A 19,594-nucleotide genomic window follows, 5' to 3' on the forward strand; every position below is an offset into this window, starting at 1 on the left:
GCGAAATGGTCGTGTGTTGGCGGTCGTGTGATCAGATGGTAAGCTGGACGAACTTGTATACACCCTGTACAACAATATATTTATCTCCCAATGTGTGCAACTTGGGTGCGCTCAGATGTCACAAGTAAATGTGTGCTCGTGCGCTGTGGTATCTCGTATACCACTTCGGATTCATGCGGTCGCGGAATGCCTTTCTGGGTTAGCGCCCCAACACGCATCGGGTATATGCGGTCTTTGTGCCGACGTTGAACCATAGTGCCGCTTACACAACGCTTTGTGCCGGCTTATCATGGCTTATCTGCCGAGGGCGAAAGCCCATAGCAAGGTTTCGGCACCGCGGCAACCTGAATGCACACACGGGCTTTAAAACCAGGACATGCTCTGCTGTTGCGACATGCTCCTGCCTTCTTGCGCGTTCATGGCGTATAGCTTGTTGATCATACGAGCGTGCCCTTGACATGCGCAACAACTGCCGTTATCTGCTTCGCTTTTGTCTTCTCGCTTGAAGTGAGAGCATGACAGCATTGGCAGACCAAATGAAACAGAAAGGGGGAGGGGGGGCTACTGGGCGTGTTCCACTTTTCACACGTCCTACAGCAGGGGCAACGTGAGGGCATGCGGCTCCCGTGTTGGCGCGGTTTATGCAGTTGTTGCTCGGGGAACGGCGTTGCGTGCGAGCGGGCCTCTGCCGAGCGCGGCGGCGTCGGCGTGTTTGCAGTTGGCAACCTTGGCCCCATGGCCTTTTCCCTGGCATGCCGCGCGGACCTTTGGCCGCCGCGGCCCGTGCGTATGAGGTCACTGAGCCGGCTGCTGCCGTTGCCTTCCAGGCAGTTGCCATAGCCGGACGAACTTGTCCGGTGCGCAGACGCAGATCGACGCGCCACTTCGTGACCTCCCGATTGTTTTTGCCCCTCCTTCTCTTTTGTTCTCCGCGCTATGGAAATGGGTGATTAGGGGACGTCGTTCTCTCCGCGGAAATATTCCTGGTTCATTTCGCCCGTGCTCTTCCTCTCGGGATAACAAAGGAACTGACTGCTTTTCTCTGTGATTGCCTTCGCGATGCTGTCGGTTCACGGTTGTTGCGTGCTGGTGCACTCCGGGTATGTCTGCATGATGATTGAGTTTGTTTAGTCCGTGTATTCGTGCTTGTATGCGGTTTCCTTCCTTGCAAAAATAAAATGCGTGCCCCTTTTCCTCCGGAAGCATGTGTGGTGGGCCAACTGCGCAGTTTTGGTTTGCCTGCTGCTGCCGTGCTGCGGGTTACTTATCCACATCGGCTTTGTTGACATCAGCGCACTCAGGGCCGGCAGTAAAATTTGCTTAATATTTCTCCTTTTAATGACGGAGATCCACGACCAGTAGGTGGTATAGAAGGCGAATGCCCGCATCCTTCCATGACGGAAGCAAATAGCCAGCGAAACCAAGGAGCATAAGGGATGTCTTTCTTTAATTTGTGGTTGTGCATCTATTGGAGATTAATCAAAGATGTAGTTTTTCATCAGTGGGAGATTAATAAAAACGATCGTTTTATTAATCTCCCATTGATGAAAAACTACAAATTAAGAAAAAATCATGCTCTATGATCCTTGGTTTTGATTGCTGTTGGCCTCCGTCATGCATGCCATAACGAGCACTTCATTTCACTCCACATCCTTCCTAGGCATTTACGTCGGAATAGATGTCATTACGCTTTACGAAGGATTAGCGTGCGAAGAAATTATCGGGCGCACTTAAGGAACTTACTTGCGAGTAATGCGAGAGCATTGCAATGCTATTCAAATTCGGTTTCATTTCTATTTCAATAATATCATGCTGTTCTATTTCTTTATAGTTGGTGCAGTTGTAAGCGCTATTACTAATTAACATTTCGCATTTTCCCGCTTTGGTGACGTCACACCGTTTCGACCAATCGCGAGCTCGTAATGTCACCGCTTTTTTGGCGACGCCGAGTTTTCATGTCGATGAGACATCTGTTGTTCTTGCATTAGAAAGGAACAAAGTTGCACTGAAACTCTGGTCCGGAGTTAGGAGCTCGTGTTGTGCTCATTTGGCGTCGTCTAATTAGGCCGGATAATCTAATAACCAACTTTCCTAATAACCAACTAGGACCATTTTCTAGCCCACGAGTTTTTCGGTGCGTCTTCTGGTAATGGCTCAGCTTCCTTTATGGTGAGTGCCTCGAGTGTCTATAGGAAAATGTATTTCACCGTCCGGCCTTAATTAGCGCCAGTCCCTACTGCGCCTGTGTGCTTTCTTTTGACGGCTCATATCTCGTGTGGTGCATCACAGACTCGTCAACGACTACTTTTTTGTAATCTGAGTGAGGGTGTGGTGCAAGCGCTGATGCAAGTGTTGGGATCAAGTTCTGAAGACGAGGCATTCCCGGCAGCATTAGCGAGTACCAGAACGCTGCCTTTAATTCGCTCATGCCATTTTGATTTGGCTCCGGGGACAAATTAAACAGACTGTACTCGGAGCGCTGCTCGCGCGCTCGGTTCCAGCGGGACGCTACAACAGCGGAGCGCTGAGCGCATGCGTGCAGTGTCAGGTTATAAAAGCCAGCGCAATCGCGCATAATTCCTCCGCTCTGCAAGAACAAAGCCCAGAAATGCGCCTTATTCTTCTCGTCAAGCATTCTCTCGTTTCATTCCTTTCCGCCCACCAAGCCTTTAATATTACGTCCTTTTTATGGAGTTTTTCTCGCCCATTACTCCCAAACTTTTCTGTCCCAATTCTATTTTCTTTCTCTCCTCCTCCCAGACTGTGCCGGTGCTGCTCTGACGTGCGCTTAATGAGTCCCAGGGATAATGAGGCCGACGTTTAGCGCTCGTAAATTTCGCTGTTCCCTCCGCCTCCGCTTCAGGGGACACTCCTCCTCCTCCATCCGGCTTGCGCGACTCTTCCGTGTCCCCGGTTCCGCGGTCGATAAGGGGGCGGCGGCCGTTGCGTGAGGTGTAACACCGGGCGCTGGCTTAATTGAACCGATAACGTGGCTCACGTGTGCGCTACCTGCAGGTGCCCGCGTTTGTCTCCGCGGATGGGCGCGCTTGCTGGGGGCGCACGCTGGAGCAGGCGATCTGTTGGCCGCACTCGGCGTATACACTGCAGATTGCGGGAGCGTGTTTTGGGCGGGGAAGTGGGGAATGTCAGTTGACGGAATTGTTGGGCTGTTGATTTTGAATTGGCGATTTCGGCTTGCAGATTTGGGCCTGTCTTTTGTGGCTTCTCGGTTTTTCGCTTGTCGGTTCATCGGTTGTTGGTTCATCGGTTGTTGGTTCATAGGCTGATGGTTCATAGGCTGTTGTTTCATAGGCTGTTGTTTCATAGGCTGTTGTTTCATAGGCTGATGGTTCGTAGGCTGATGGTTCGTAGGCTGATGGTTCGTAGGCTGATGGTTCGTAGGCTGATGGTTCGTAGGCTGATTGTTCGTAGGCTGATTGTTCGTAGGCTGATTGTTCGTAGGCTGATTGTTCGTAGGCTGATTGTTCGTAGGCTGATTGTTCGTAGGCTGATTGTTCGTAGGCTGATTGTTCGTAGGCTGATGGTTCGTAGGTTGGTGGTTCATAGGTTGATGGTTCATGATTTGATGGTTCATGGGGAACTTGCGCTGAAGTTTGCGGTGCCGATTGCAGCTCCATAACGTACTGCCTAGCGAGAAGAGCAAGCAGTTTTGGGTAGTACTATTAGTACTCTTCCGCGCCACCTTCACACGCTTATTGGCGTGAGCCTCCGCGCTCTGTCGAAGGCGCACGTGCCGTGCGTCAGCTATCTGGGCTACGCCGAGAGAAGCTAGGCAATGAATGCTGTCAGCCAAACGCGGCTATCTAATCGCGCAGAATGTGTTCTCGCGTATGCAGCGGCCCAAGCGGCTGACAAAAGCAGTTTTGAGTCACTGAATGGAACAATTGCAGTGCCACCTTGGCAGCGCAGGTTCCCCATAGGGTGATGGTTCATAGGCTGATGGTTCATAGGTTGATGGTTCATGGGTTGATGGTTCATGGGTTGATGGTTCATGGGTTGATGGTTCATGGGTTGATGGTTCATGGGTTGATGGCTCATCGGGCTTCGTTATCGGTTTTGGGTGGTTGGCGTTGTTTTTGCTTATTTCGCGAATTTCTGCGGTGTTCAAGACAGTAACACAAGTCTTTGAATCAGCTGTGACGCTGCACAAAGATCGCGCGCGGACGCCCCGCGTTCCGCGCAGGCGCTCAGGCTTTTACTTTCGCGCCCGTCCGGTCTCCCCTGGACCGTGCTGCCGACCGCGTCAAGAAGAGGCCGCTCGGTGGGCAGCAGCTCGTCACGTGTGTGGCCCACATACCCGCCTGCGCCCATCCATACCGGTCGGCGAGGCTGAACGCACGGTCGCGGTGCCCGTCTCCTTTTTCCCACACTTGGCTCGTCGACGACGATGGGGCGCTCCTCTGCCGGAGCGGCGCTGCTGCGTTCGGCGGCGAATTAGCATTGTGCGAGTGCGTCCTGCCGCCTTCGTGACCTTCGCCCGCTTCGAATTCCTGGCACGGAGGACTGCAGCGCCGAGTGCTCTCTGATATAATGCGCAGCTAACCCACTCTCGTGCGCCATCGTAAGTGCGCCTGCCCACTCGGGGGAGTTGCACTCGGTAGTGTACGACGTTCGCAAGTAGCAAAATGCAGTCAGTAAGTCCTTCCTCCATGGCTACAAAGTTATGCAAGCAGGATCGCCACTGCATGCGCACTTTTCATTGTTTCTTATCCCATGAGACGCTTCGCTTAGGTACAGTTGACCTAGACCACACAAATGATGCCAAACTCGCCTGGCTTCTTTTTTTTACAGGTGCGAATATGTATAATCAGCATCGCTAAATGGTGCTCGAAGGAAACTTGGCTCGCTGTACAGAGAAAAAAAAAATAATTGTCGCGCTGAAAGTCATGATGCTGCAACGACGAAATTACACCTATGGAGTGAAACCTCATGCCTCAGCGAAAAGTTTATGCCAAGTCGTCATCGCTTCGTTACACTTATCGAAGGGCCGCTGAGGAGGACAGCGAGTCAGGGATTCCGGAACTTTATTTAGTGTGTGCGTTTGTGTGTGCTGGGGGGGGGGGGGGGGGGAGTATGGGCTCTGTTCCGGTGTCCCTGCAGCGAGATATTCCTTGTACGGCCTGTTATTTTCACGACGCTACTTCAGATGGCCGGAATCGCCGTTCACATCGTTTCAGCAGCGGTGTTCTTTACCGCGTATGCGGTGCCATCCCCCCAGACGGTTTTCACTTGGTTCGCTGTGCACAATGGACAGTGGATAACTTAATAATAATGCATTTGTTTCGTCGGGCATAGTTCGTGTTTCGGCAGCACGCGTCGTCACGTGTCAGCCAGAAAATTTGGCTCGCGTAATTCGCTTCTCTTCCTGTACGCTAGTCTATACGCCGTATAGATGTCAAGCGAAGGGGAGGCAGATATTGGCATATACGTGCGAGGCACTTGCAGAGCGGAAGACAATCGCGTCGGAATGTTCCGGTGCGGACTCTGCGGTGCAACGCTTCCGGTGCTGATGCGAGGAACGTTGTTTGACGAAAGGCGACATCACAATGGCCGTTACGAATTATGGCCCCCTCCATTCGTTGCCCCATTATACCTTGGGGGGCATATGCGTACAGCCGGCCCTCCGCGGCTTTCATGATAGAGGGCGGTGCCGTTATGCCGCACCGCGCGGGTTATGTCCTTGGTCAGCTCCTATATATAGATCCCGCTGTGGTTAATAAAGAGCTTGAATGCTTTTAACTGCAGCCAATCTTTAGATGTATTTGAGCTTCTTTGACCGATCGACCGTCCGACCGACCGCGTACTTATGTGAGGTGCCCGTAAAATTATTGTGCGTTTAATGACGTTTCACGGTGAACGGTGCCGACAAACAAGGATAAACCCTTTCTTGTCCTAAGCCAACCGCTGTTCGCTTCGTTAAGACGCGCAAGGTAAGCGACCAGTAAACACTTCATTGTGTAGCTTAAGCTTGAAAACACGGTCCCCTTGTCGACCTGTGTGTCATGCAGCATAGCAGGTATACCGCTTGTTGCAGTTGTGCAACCAAGCTCCGGCTCAAGGTAGACTACAAAACCCCGTATATATGTGCATACGGCTGCGTACATTTCGCATATGAGCGAGTAACTTCCTCCTGACGAGTAACGCGTGTCTGGCTGAATGTGTTGACCTTATCCGCGTACACAGTTCAGCTGTCGTGGTTGCTGTCCATCGCAACTGCAAGCGCAGCTGCCAAACGCGCGATAGGTTGACACAATCGCAGCACAGAGATCGCAAAGCGAACGGCGAAGGCCTGGGGCACTTTTCATTTGGCAAGATTGTCGAGCGCAGGGCACGCCGCGGCGCAACTTAGCTGCCTGTTTACTAACTTGTGTCAAGTGTGGACCTAACGCGAAGCGTTACGATATGCGAGCTGGTGCCCTTGGCGACATATGCACATTCGACTAGTCTCAACTGTGAACGCAAAGAAGGAGCAGATAGCATTGAAGGACGATGGATGCTCTGACTGGTTGGCAATTATTTATCTGCGAGAAACTGCGAGAAGCCTAAGCTTGAAGATGGAAATAGCGGTAGCCCCTCCCTTTTTCTCTTCATTCTTCGTTTTAACGCAAGGGCATTAAAAGTCTCATCGATGAAAAAAAAGTGTCGTCGGTCATCTGCGAGAAACTGTGAGAAGCCTAAGCTTGAAGATGGAAATAACGGTAGGCCCCTCCCTTTTTCTCTTCATTCTTCGTTTTAACGCAAGGGCATTAAAAGTCTCATCGATGAAAAAGTGTCGTCGGTCATCTGCGAGAAACTGTGAGAAGCCTAAGCTTGAAGATGGAAATAACGGTAGGCCCCTCCCTTTTTCTCTTCATTCTTCGTTTTAACGCAAGGGCATTAAAAGTCTCATCGATGAAAAAATGTGTCGTCGGTCATAAAATTCGCCGATTGGCTGAAGTGACGTCACCAGACGGGGAGAAGTGACGTCATCAGACCGGATAATTTCCATTGACTGGAGGAAAATGACGTCACCAGACCGAAAACTCCCGGTATAGGCATCAACCACGTCTAATGCTATCGTATTGCCAGCACATACTGTAATTAGGTCTGCCTGTGATTTTCTTTTTGTCATGTTGCATTCATTCTCGAAAGCGAGTCGGGACGCTTTTTGAGAGCTCATTAAGTATGCGCTAACGTAATCTGTCTGCAAGCAGAGTACTGCCTGTCATTGCCGTAGTCGCATCAGGCACTCTGCCTGTATCTAAACGGCTGTTTTGTCCTCGTTATATAAACCGCTAGAATACTGTCACTGATGGAAAAACCCGCATAAATATATGATAAACTGCAAATGGCCTCGACTGTCTCGCGTGCGGCGTACCGTGAAAGTACTGCAGTGAATGACGCCGCATGCGCTTTTTTTCACTCATAGCTGAGCCTCTTCTTGGTGCCGCAACTCCCACTCTGAAAGCTCCGCAGCAGAGGCAGCGCCGGCCCGCTTCGTCCTTCGTGCGTAGAAAAGGCGACCAATGCGTGCATTTGGCATTGGACTTATGCGGAAGCCGCCAAGGCCGCCTCTGCCGCGAGCTTGAACTTGGGCGTCCGCAAAAAGAAAGAAAATACATACCCCCTCCTTCCTATTCGGTCTCTTCCTCCTCTGTCTGCCTCGCCCCAACGTGGGTCGCAGGACGACGTGAGTGCTATATGGGCGTACTCTACGTACAGCGAGCATGTCGGCGGCGTCCGTGTGGTATATATGTATACTACACGGTCACGCGTAGCGCATCTGGGCGACCGGCCACCGGTGGGCCGTAAAACACAACCGCTGTCTCGGACCGTATGTATGTACTACCACGCGTCTCGAACACGCAGCGCGCAGTGTAAGTACATACTCTGCAGCGCTTTCGCTGTCGTGAGGGCCTTTCTTTCCTGCAGCCACCGGCGGACGCGTCTTCATCGTGTATAGCGTACAAAGCACAGCGCTCTTCCCTCTCGGCGGTTGCCCGCCTCGAGCTTCTCTGGCTTCTGCGTGTGCGCGAGAGACGTACGAGCGATGAGTGTGGTTTCCAGTTTTTCTCCATAAAACCAGTCCCGCTCGCGTATGTGCGTGTGTGTGCATCCGCGCCGGCAGCTTTCGCCTCCCCTAGGCCTGCTGGCTGCCCTCTTGGCTGCTGACCGTTTCTTCCGTTAACGCGCCTTCGGGGAGTCGTGGAGGTCTCCTTGCAATGGACAAGAATGCGGCAGTCGGCCCCTCGGGTGCAGCGGCCGCTGAAAGGGACTCCCCCCCTCCTTTCTTCACTGCTTTACGCGGCAGTGCATTGAGTGGTTTTGATATATCGCGTTGTTGCGCCTCCGAGCACCGCTGGGCTTATTTCGTACTTCTTTCCCAGTATGCGAGGGATGCTGACAGTGCGGGTCAGAGACAATCCCTATTGATCGCCGGTCGCTCGTGTTTGGTGTACTGTTTTTGGACCTTCGAGCGTGATTCCTGCGAACTGGGCACAGAGCAAGGATTATGCTCGTTGTACATAAAATATTACCATACAGTGGGAATGTATGATGACTGACGCTCGAATGATTACATTAGACAACACCGCGCCACGATGATGGTGAGGATGATGAAGACGTTTACTGAAAACCAAAAAGGCTCGGACTGCGGGAAGACTGATCGCGCCACGAAAAATATTTTTCTTGAGAACTAATTCCTGGAAATATGTAACGATGTAACGTATATATATATACTGCTGCCAGAACCTTTTCGAGATTAAACTCTTTGATATGCTTATGCGCCTGCATAATACCTGCGTTGTAATTTGATTGCTGCAGCGCCGTGAATTGATTGTGTAATTACCACGTACTTTCCAGTCCCGAGACGTCACAACATTAGGGGCGCGCTGGCCGACCATTCCAGCGATGCTATGCGGGACATTTTATCGTTCAAAAAGCCGTCATTGTGGCTGCTGCGGTTCCCGAAACAAGGTTGTCAATTCATAAGCTGACGTCTTCATGAGCCCAACAATATGACTGCGCGCGCGCTCGCAGACGGGAGTGAAGCGGCGTGTGCTAATGAACGGTCCGCCAAAAGAGACCTGCTCGCCCGGGCGACCGTTCTTTGGGCGCGTTGCAGCACACGAGGCGCTTGTGCATAATGCAGGCCAGCTGCAGCGCCATTGTAATGCAATGACGAGCCGGCTCCTCCTCCATCTTTATCAGCCGCTTCTACCTGCCTACGGTACACTGCGGCCGCAGTTGGTCCCACTTATTCTGTTCCGCAAGTCGAAAAGGCGCGCCTTCTCTTATGCGCGCTAGAAGAAAAGTATAGTACAAATGACTACACGTCCCTCCTGGGACTCCGTGACGGTTCCTTCTGAGCTAAAAGGAAAGAGAGGGAGGGGAATTCGTACAAAAGTAACGTGGTGAAAGAATGTGGAGTGACGAAGGGTTTCTCGTGAAGTGTCTGTTCCCCAGTACGGGGCTGCAGGTATGTAGCCAGCTTCGCTGCAAAATTCAGGCCCGCAAATATTGACGAACGGCCACTAGCACTCTGAACTGCAAGGATCCGCCGAAATGAGGACTGGATCGTCCCGGAAGTGACGCTCACGACGCAGCGCGTATTTACGCACCCTGGTTGAATGTTTCTTTGTGAAAGCGACAGCCGCAGACGGAGGGTCTAGCTGGCGTCCCTTACAAATTTCTTTGGACAGCCTATAGACTGTCCATGGGCTTTTGTCTATAAAGTCTATAGCCACTCTGTAGACAGACACTAGACAAGGCTATATGCAATACAAAGTCTATAGACAATCTATAGATTTATGGCATTACACTTTTAGCAGACTTTTGTCTTTAGAGCGTCTATAGACTATGAATATTCAAAAAGAAATATCTATAGGAAGACAATAGTCTATTAGGAGTCCATAGACTGTCTCCATTTTTATAAGGAGTCGTAGCGCACCAGGTGCACCGAACACTTTATGCCGCTCTGCGAGCGGCGAGGCTTCCCTGATGCGCATGCGCGTGCCGATGTGCGACAATCTATGCCACAGCAGTGAGGCTGTATACTTGCGAAGAGCCCGCGTGGCCTTCCCGGGGAGTATTGTGTATGTGCGACGGGCCCAGCGCATCGCGCTCCGCGTCACGACGCGAGGAAGTAATTAAGACGACTGCTAGCTTATGGCATTCGTGCTGCTTGGTGGTTGGCGGCGCTTTGTGTGCAGAAGGACTCGAGAGGTGTTTTCTTTCGTCCGCTTTGTATTCCGGACGCACAACGTGGCGAGGCTCGGGCACTTGCGAGGGACGAACGCGGCGGAAGGGTTTGTTTTCGCAGTTGCGTCAGTTTGTTTTGCGTGGCAGTTGCTCCTCGGATAGCTTTGACTCCTAAGTACGCAATTAATATTAGCCGACGATGCGTTGGGCTCTAGAGGTGATTAAGTCGGGGCGTGTCGTATACATGGGCGCGGTGCAAGGCGAGGCACTCCAAGACGGTGCGAAGCACTTTGCTTCTGCTCATTGTGCGAGGGAGGTTAATGATTCCGGATCCATTCATTGACGCCCGTATAGCGCCAGTTTCTCTGCAGTGCGTACTACACGGCGATGGTATGTAGAAATGTGTTGTTTCATGTCTCTGCATGGTTGAGTGTTTTTTTTCTTCCTTGAATCCACGGGTTGTGACGCTGAATTGCACGCTACGGTTTTATGTTAAATTTCTGAGACGCACTTCTCTCTGGTACAGTAGTATACCACATAAGACTTCAGTGTTTGACGAAAGTGTAAATTATTGCTCTTTTCCAGAAAGGAAAGATTGCTACGGTGCACACATAGCTGCATAACTGCACAACGTATGGTCAAGTGTTCAATTTTTTTTTGTTCTTGCACGACTGGGAAGCGTATATTGTCCCAACCTGCCTTTTTGCTTTGTTTCGATCAAAGGATAATTGTTCGTAGGATCAAAGGCGATTCTGGATGGTTGGAGGCTTTTGTGCTTCCACAAAAGGCTTAGCGAGAGCCTGTAGCAAAAAGGTAAACGAGAGCGGCAGGCTGCAACGCACACACACTTATATATACATGCATGCATGCATAGAGGCATTGTTCGTGCTAAATTCAGAAATGGCTGACGTTGTCAATTCCATGAACGCTTAAACTGTGGCGTCTAACACAACACTATATTGATGGGTGCGGCCGCAGCCAGCTTTGGAAAGCGCGCTAGACTGTGCGTGCGCGCGCGCGCGTGTCATCTGGCGGTCACCGTCAAAAGCACTATCGCGAGTGCAAATACACAGCAGGCGCCAGCAGTTCGTTCGTTCTAGAGAGCTGTTTCACTTGCCTTTCATTCTCGTTTGTAGCGCATACTGCGTGTATACGGCTCACTCGTATTTCTTTCCATTGACCCTGACCACGTCAAGCAGTCTCTGCAAAGAGAGAGTGACTGACTGCGCTATACAACGTCTTCCTGCCAGGCAGGCGCCTCGCGCACACAAGGGGTAAAAACAACCGAGCAGAAGTAGCAGCCAGCGGTGTGGCTCCGGCCGCTTCTCGGAGGAGCAGGAAGCCTCGCCGCAGCCAAAAAGTTCGCGACGCGAGGAACGTGGCGGTGTCAAGGGCGTGAAGGCCCTGTCGTCCGCCGCGGCTAGAAAAGAAAAATAGTCGGGAGGTCTCCTCGTGGCTGGCGTCCTTCCAGCGCCTCGCCCGCTTTCTCTTTAGCGCGACGCGCAGCGTCATCGCTTGCCCGGCGCCGCTTGGCCAACGCTTGCTGCTGCCGGCGCTTCAACAGGAGGCGAGGCGCGGTTTATTATCTTAAGAGTCGGTGCTGTACCTTCTTAGTGCCGTCTGCAAGTACTACGACCGACTGTTTTTCCTGTCCTCTGCACTGCAGTGCCACCCCCGAACAATTTTTTTTCGCGCCGTATCGGAGCGGTAACGGTGGGAGCAGCTACAGGGGAGGCAGGAGAGGCTACAGAGAAATCGCAGCTACGGCAGGAGAGGCTACACAGGGATCGCAGCTACGGCAGGAGGGGCTACACAGGGACTGCAGCTACGTCAGGAGAGGCTGCAGAGGAAGCACAGCTACACGCACAGAGGAAGCGCAGCAGCTACACGCACACACAGCGTTTACATGAATGCGACAGATGTCGACTCCAGCCCACTTGTTGAGGGGAAGTCACGCCTTTCCTTCTCAAAACCGGCTCCTTCCCTCAAAAAGGGGACTGGAGTAGACTTCTGTCGCATTCATGTAAACGCGGCTACAGAGGAAGCGGAAACGGCAGGAGCGGCTCCAGGGAAGCAGCAGCTTGCGTATAGAAAGAAACCGTACGTAACGGGAACAACCGCCACACCTCCGATGCTGGGCCAATTCCATCTCCCGCGCCACATGTTGCTGTCGCCGCGGATTCGACGGTGCACATCGTATCTCGGCTTCTTCTTCTTCTTCTCCTCAAGTAAATGGCACATATAATATGGCATCTCGGCTCCATCTTGCACGTCGTCTTCTTCGCAACCCCTGCTTGCCTCCTTGCCATAGGGAGCAAAAGGCGTGTCTCCGAACGTTTGTTTCTTGGGGTGCAACGGGCTTCGTTCCTTTAGTCGCTCGTTCCGGAGTTCCTGGATTCCACGGAAGATGACGTTTGCGAGTAGCCCATGGCATAGAAGGCACGCTTGCGAGCTGTCATCGTGGCCCTCGAACTTGAAATTTGCCGTTCGGCTCCGAAGCTGCCAAGTATAGTCATCCGTGTTAGACGTGGTAGGAACTGAAATGCCGACACTGAGGATCCCGGAAAACTTCACGCGTGGCCTGCTAAGCGATGCGTGACGGATATTGCTCCGATCAGTTCGTGCCACTTCCAAGTCGCCACGTTTACTTGATCGAAGCTGCAGCCGTGATGTAGCGATGCGCCCTGGGACAGGCTGTTACGTGACATTGGCCTTGATTGCCATAGTTTTTTTTTGTTTAATTGCTCAAAACATCCGCAATATATATAGCAGCTGACGCATTCTCCTCAAGCTCACGAGGTAAAGAGCAGCTGTGTTAAAATGCGAAGTCAGAGGCTTTGAACCTGGCTAAATTGGCGTCCGGCGGTTAAAAAAGAATCAAAAATCTAGGTCAACTTAAGACCTCAAGGGCGCGCTGAAAAACGGGACAGGGAAGATCGTGTGCATGGTTTAGTGTGTTCTTTCCTCTCATACAGAATATCAATGCGAAGCTGTACTTCGCGACTATATGCGTAACTGTAGAATTTGATCTGTGATGGCGACAGAGCACAAAAAGCGTACTTCGCAAGCGAGGTCACGTATACACGATTCGCGTGGCAACGAGTGCAGTCTGCGTACATGTGCGCCTCGTGTGACTGAAATACGAGGGTTCCCGTGACGCTGCGCTGTCTGAATTCCACACGCCTGTCATTCGCTGTGTGCCGTCCCTAAATCGCATGCTGCCTGGTGACGGAGGTGTATATACCGTTGCGTCGACTCCTAAAAAGAAGAGGGTGAAGGAGGGGTGCGCATTTGGCCAACGTGGTGCCTACATTCCATAAGCGCGTGATAGTGTGAAGGAAATCGCCCATGTTGCGGCACAGAAGCATGGACCTGCAAATGCGGCCACTCGAAACGGTCCACTATCGCCCCGCTTCGGAACTAGACGAATGGTTTCAGGGCAGGTGAGCTGAACTGCTTCCGCCTTTGGGTGAACTGACTTCTCAAATTATATGGTTGTACGTAACGTGGAATTTGAGCACGCGCGTTTGAATGTGTGTGCTTCAATGCGGCGGTAAATGCTTGAGGTAAATAGTGACCAAATTAAGAAACGGGAGGTGAAAAGGAGCGTGACTGACCGGTGCAGGTAAGAGGATTTATTTAAAGTTAGTGCTTATTTCAGTATCGGTAGCTGTGCTAAAAATAAGGATAATGCATGGGGGCAATTGAGGAAAGGCAAGCACGATAAAGCAAAAAAATGGGAGGAGGGGGAGGGGGGGGGGGGGGGCTTAGCAACAAGTGCGTAATACGTCTCGTCTATTTGAGGCATATCCAGCGATTTTGGACAAAAAATTTTGAAAATTGGAAAATTGTTAGACACTGTTATAGAAATACTGAATGTAATGGTCAATTATTCTGATATGTATACAAAAATATTTCTTTTATAGTGCTTCCATCGATCGCATCGAACAGTTTAGACTGCCATATATAGGAAACCAATGGGGAGCGCTTTTGACGATAGCAAAAACAAAAGTTTGGAGGACGCTTAAGCTTCGTCTTTAAAGGGAAAGTGAAGAGGTTACAGAACTTTAAGATACTTGACATTAATCATGTTATCATATCACATTTTACGTCTGTGAAGTTTTTTACGCGATTTTCCACGCAGAAATTACAAAATGCTCGAATAAAGTTCTCTTGATGCTCCGCCTCCCGCAACGCGCAGAACGCGAAGGAAGTCGGGAGAGCCAAGTGGAAGCGACCAGAATCGACGTCATCGTTGCCTTGCAATGAGCCCGGCCCATTTCCTCCCCGTGCCTTTGCTGCGACCAGCCGACCAGCGCCGCTGAGAAGACATCACCCGCGCGTTTTTTTTTTTTTTTTCGTATCTGCATTCGAGTGTATGTGATAAGTTTGCTTGCAACAAGTGGCCAAGGCAGGGTAAAAAAGCTTAGCGCTCAGCATGCCGTTTTTCTGCGCGGCGTACGGCTGCAGCAACAGAAGTGGCCGTGGCGAAGTTGCATTCCACCACTTCCCTAAAGACAAGGCGCTTGCTAAACGGCGGATAGCAGCTGTCAAAAGGAAGAACTTCATGCCCTCAAGGAACAGCATGCTTCGCTCAGATCACTTTCGTGGCACGGATTACCACCGGAACCTGTCACTGACACGGGCGATGGGCATCACAGTGAAATCTGCTTGGTTCAAGCCTGGCGTCGTTCCTTCGGTGTTCGCGCACAGACGCGCGTCGCCGCCACTAACAGCAGCTTTCGTCGGCCTGAGCACTTCGAACGCCACCTCGACGCCGGCTGCTGGAACCACGCAACGCTGCATCAGCACCGAACCGTGAGCACGAACGCCGGCCGCTAAGAGTAGAACGCTAGTAGCAGTGTTCCCGGGTCGTGTGTATTGATAGTCCTTGTGTAAGTTTTGCGTGCTAGTGTTTGTGTCACGTGGGGTGTATTAAATGTGCGTCTGCGTGGGTACACCTGTCGCCTAGTACATTCTTTCGGCCCGAGCGTTCTCCGGGGATCCGGGATGATGACGCACTCCAAGTTTTTCAACAATGCGTAATATATTATTTTGCTTTCGTTTGTTCATTTACACGCCGGTGTACGCTTACAAGAAAGAAATAACTACGTACCAGTCGGTGCTTCCCACGCGAGAAAAAGTTGCCACCTCACTTCGCCTACCAGTCGAGTCCGAGCTGTCATTTTTCCGTCGTTTGTCACTTCTGCGTGGAAGCTGGGGGCTCGAACACATACGGAGAAGCGCAAATATCTTTCGGAGAGCACAGAGATTCCATAATCACGAACATCTGTCGATAAATAAACTGTACAGCTGCGAAAAGCCGCCGCTTCTCCCAGCACGTGAAACGACAACAGCCGAGATGGCAACGATGACGTCAATAAGCTTTCGACCAATCACGAGCGGAGACTGCCCGTTTGAAATTGCCTGCGGCGATTGCTGCTTATTTCTTGAAAATAAATGTCCATGTCATTGTTTTCGGGCGATTTAAATGCCATATTCGAATTGACAGGGCACAAATCTATAGAATATCGCCCGAAACTCATTAAAAAAAAACCACTTCACCTTAAGAGCGGGACGCGACAGCGCGCTGCAGCGTTGCCAAGGGGTACACGGAACGCCAACGCCCGTTCGGCGCGACGCGTGGCCCGTTGGACAATTTAAGGAAAGGACGCCTGTCTCACATATCTCGCTGGACACCCGTACCGCGCCGTAATGGAAGGAAAATCCCTTCCCTTATGGCGCGGTTCGGGTGTCCACCGACATGCGCCATTTTTCGCTCACGGCCAACGCCGCCGACGACACCTGCTTTTCTGCGACACGAGCTTCTTAACGCTGTCGCGTTAATAGAAAGAAAATACAACACCGCCGTCGGGTGATTTCCGCATATATTTATTGTTACAGTGAAATCTTACATTATATGAAGAAAAATCGCGTTCATAATAGGTTTCCCGCTAAATAATGCTTTTGTACAAAATTGCTGGGTTTGTATCGAGGCAACCACGGAACACCGTTCCCGGCTTATCTTTTGGAGTTAAGAACGCTATTTCAATGCGACCATAGGAATTTGCATGGTGGAACTGAGAATTTTGCCTTTTCGCCGGCCAGAGCGATAGAATTGCGGTAGCCATAATCGATGTGGTGCGTTAGAAAAGACAATAGTTTGGAGTAAAAGGTTCTGACGGCGCCTCTGATTATGCTAGGCGAAACGCCCTCCGTTGTTCCATGCGCGCGTATAGTTCGGCGTACTTTGTGGGTTAGCCCCCAATGTGTCCTCATTTGCGTCAGTGAGAATTAAATGCCAATTGTCCTATTGACATCAAAAGGATGACATGGACATGGGCAGGGTGTGTATAGTGCGCAGCACACACAATCGATGGTCCCTTCGGGTAACGGAGTGGGTTCGGAGAGAAGGCACACGTAGGAGTGGACGGCAGACAATCAGGCAGGCGGACGAGACTAGGAGGTTTGCGGGGATTATGGGTGACCGCAGCTGGCACAGGATGGGGGTAATTGAAGCCACCGCGGTGGCTCAACATTTGTCGTGCTCGGCTGCTGACCCGAAAGACGCTGGTTCGATCCCGGCCGCGGCGGTCGCATTTCGCTGGAGGCGAAATGCTATAGAGGCGTGTATTGTACGATGTCAGTGCACGTTAAAAAAAAAATCATGGCGGTCGAAATTATTCATATCCTTTTACTACTGCGTTACTCATAGCATGAGCCGCTTTGGGACGATTAATCCTCAAGAACCAAACCAAATAGGAGCATCTGGAGACCAATGGGAGAGAGCTTCGTCCTGCAGTGGACGTAGTCAGGGTCATGTCCGGTTTCCATAGAGGAGAAATCGTGGTCTTGCGTAAGGAAAAAATTCGGGCAGGCCCGGCTGAGCATGCTCAACTCAAGCAATCATTGGTCAGTCATGAAGCCATGTGCTACATTCTTATGTTATTTTTATATTTTTACGTTAAAAAAACAGCACGCTATATAGGAGCACGGAGAGCAGAGGGAAAGCCAAAAAAGGCCCTGTACGTAAATATTGTTCAGCCCTATTTCGAGGCCGCTTTAAAGTTAAGTTCGCAGCTAGGATCCCGCAATGAATAGTCGTGGATTCTAGGTGCATTTTACGTATCATCGTTTTTATAGACTGGCCTGAAGGTGCCTACAAGTTTGACCTAAATAAACACGCTTGTTTGGGCAGTGCTGCACACTGATGCTAACTGCGAAACGCCTCTGCTAACTAGACTTCAGCGAAAACGCTCTCCATAGATCAGTGTTCTCATCAGAAGCTACAAGAAGCACGGAAGCAAGAGAGAAAGTGACCGCGCGTGCGCGGGAGCTCCAGTCACACTGCCTCGGGCTTCGCGAGCGTCTAAACCGATGGTGTTTCAATCATACTTCGCACTGGAGCCATGCCGTAGAGTTCTCGGTACTATAAATAGGCAAGCTTCCACCTTGATCATTTGCGGCACGTGGTGCCCTCGCGTGGCTGAAACGTTAGATGCGCGAAGGAGGCTAATGTGAACATTAGTGCAAACAGGCGATATGTGCTGTGTATACCGTTTGTCGCAAAGAACGCGGAAATCGGTTTTTGTGTCCGCATTTGCCTGTAAGCACCAGAGCAAACTGTTTCAGGCTAATGAAGTCACCTGTTAGAAACTGACACTGAGGAACGCTGCACAGGCTGTCAGTGTGGCTGCTTCCCGCAGGTGTTACGCTGTCCAGTCATGCGTTCGTTCCGTGCGTCAGCTCTCTTTTCCTTTTTTGATGCCACATTGACAGATTCCCACATTCCACATGTGCGCACGATGTTAGTCAGGCCCCTCTGAATGCCGCGGCGCCGGTACGGTATACCTATACATATATGTTCAAAGTCGGTTGCGAGCGAAATTTTCCACTATAACGCTACTTCTTCATGAATGCCATACGAACGATGGTAAGAGTGTAATAATGTTTGTCTGTGTGCTCAACAGGGAGAACTTGATGTCAGAACGTTACGAGCACTGTAAGCTTTCAATGTACAAATGCATGGAGTTTGGCTGGATAGCCACTCGCGGCAAATACGGTCTCACTGGAGCAATAATCGTGCGGGGAAGCGGGGGTTTGCGTCGCCGAAGCGGTGCCCAAGAACTCAAGGCGGCCAGTCTAGAGATAAGGCGCGGTTCGAATTTCTTCGCAGACGTCGCGGCACGAAACACTGCTTGCTTTGACGCAGCCCAGGAGGTCGAAATTGATCCGGAGCCAATCTGCTACGGCGAGACTTTCATTCTCCCCCCTTTCGCGCCCTCCCTCATCCCTTCTGTCGTGTACTGCGCGGTTCGGGTGGCTGCCCCGAATCACAGTTACCGCGTTTCGGTGGAGGGAAACGCAAAAGGCGCCGCGTGCTGTGCGATGTCAGTGCACGTTAAAGATCGCCAGGTGGTCGAAATCATTCGGAAGACCTCCACTATGCGGCACCTCTCTCTTCCTTTCTTCTTTAACTCCCTCCTTTATCCCTTCCCTTACGGCGCGGTTCAGGTGCCCGCCGAGATGTGGCAGTTACTGCGCCATTGATTTCCTGATAACCACTCTGGAGCTGAGTTTGCTAGGAGGGGCCGCGTGACCTTGCATGGCTGCACTCGGCCATGCGTTTGGCAGCATACACAGTGCGAAGCAGTTTTCGTCTTCAATCAAGTCCAGCTTTCCTGGACATCACCAGCTGGCGCCTCTGTCGGCCGCCAATAACGAACACCGCCAATAACGAACACCGGCTTATAAAATGCTTCCTGCACTCGCACCGCAGAGTTTTGACGGCCATAGGGACACAATGGGGTGCTCCAAAGATTCGAATTTCCCGCGGTAATTTTTCGCGCTCAGCGCTTTGCAACACGTTGTGGCTGCCGCACAAACTAGAAGTGCTGTGCAGATTTCCTGGGCTTTACTGACTGTTCGAATTTCCTCGCGAATTCTCACCTTGTCTTTCTTCTTTCTTTTTCATTTTGACGCGCTCATGTCGCCGTTTGCGAAGCTGATGTATATCGATACCGTTGTTTTACCGACCTCCGCTTCTTCGTATAGGCTCGACTTCCGTGAAATATGAGAATCTGTTTTTCGACATCAGCTACGGACTGTGGTCGTAACTTTATAGTAGCACCCATGGGTAGTAGCGTCACCTGAGCTGATTTGAAAACAGGAGCCTAACAATCCTCTCCCTGATCCCAACCAGCCGCTCCCTGCCCGAAATAAAAGCTCACTCATTCATGTTAGTCAACGGAGCAAAGTATACGTAACTAAAAATGTCGTGCAAACTGACGGGAATGCTTGCAATACCCTCGAGCGCTGAAAAACCGCCAAGCACGGTAAGAAAGGCAGCTCAAGTCGTTCTTTGCGATAGGATATAGTAAAGCAAAGGTGGTGT

General features: G+C 51.2%; 1 protein-coding gene across 7 annotated transcripts in view; it reads left to right on the forward strand.

The window, feature by feature from the left end:
* The window catches only part of nemy (cytochrome b561 family member no extended memory), a 141,763-nt gene that overhangs the window by 104,483 nt on the left and 17,686 nt on the right, over positions 1–19,594 (forward strand). The window contains exon 1 of one of the 7 annotated variants that reach the window (XM_077658997.1): positions 13,437–13,643. The exons of 4 other annotated variants lie outside the window; for them this stretch is intronic. In XM_077658997.1, the coding sequence (XP_077515123.1) occupies positions 13,549–13,643 (95 nt within the window). In that variant the 5' untranslated portion in view covers positions 13,437–13,548. Of the gene's footprint in view, positions 1–13,436; positions 13,644–14,623; positions 15,019–19,594 lie in introns of those variants that run through there. 2 more of the 7 variants (XM_077658995.1, XM_077658992.1) reach the window with 2 other exon arrangements.

The sequence above is a fragment of the Amblyomma americanum genome, chromosome 3 (assembly GCF_052857255.1).
Source record: "Amblyomma americanum isolate KBUSLIRL-KWMA chromosome 3, ASM5285725v1, whole genome shotgun sequence".
In the NCBI taxonomy this organism is placed as follows: domain Eukaryota; kingdom Metazoa; phylum Arthropoda; class Arachnida; order Ixodida; family Ixodidae; genus Amblyomma; species Amblyomma americanum.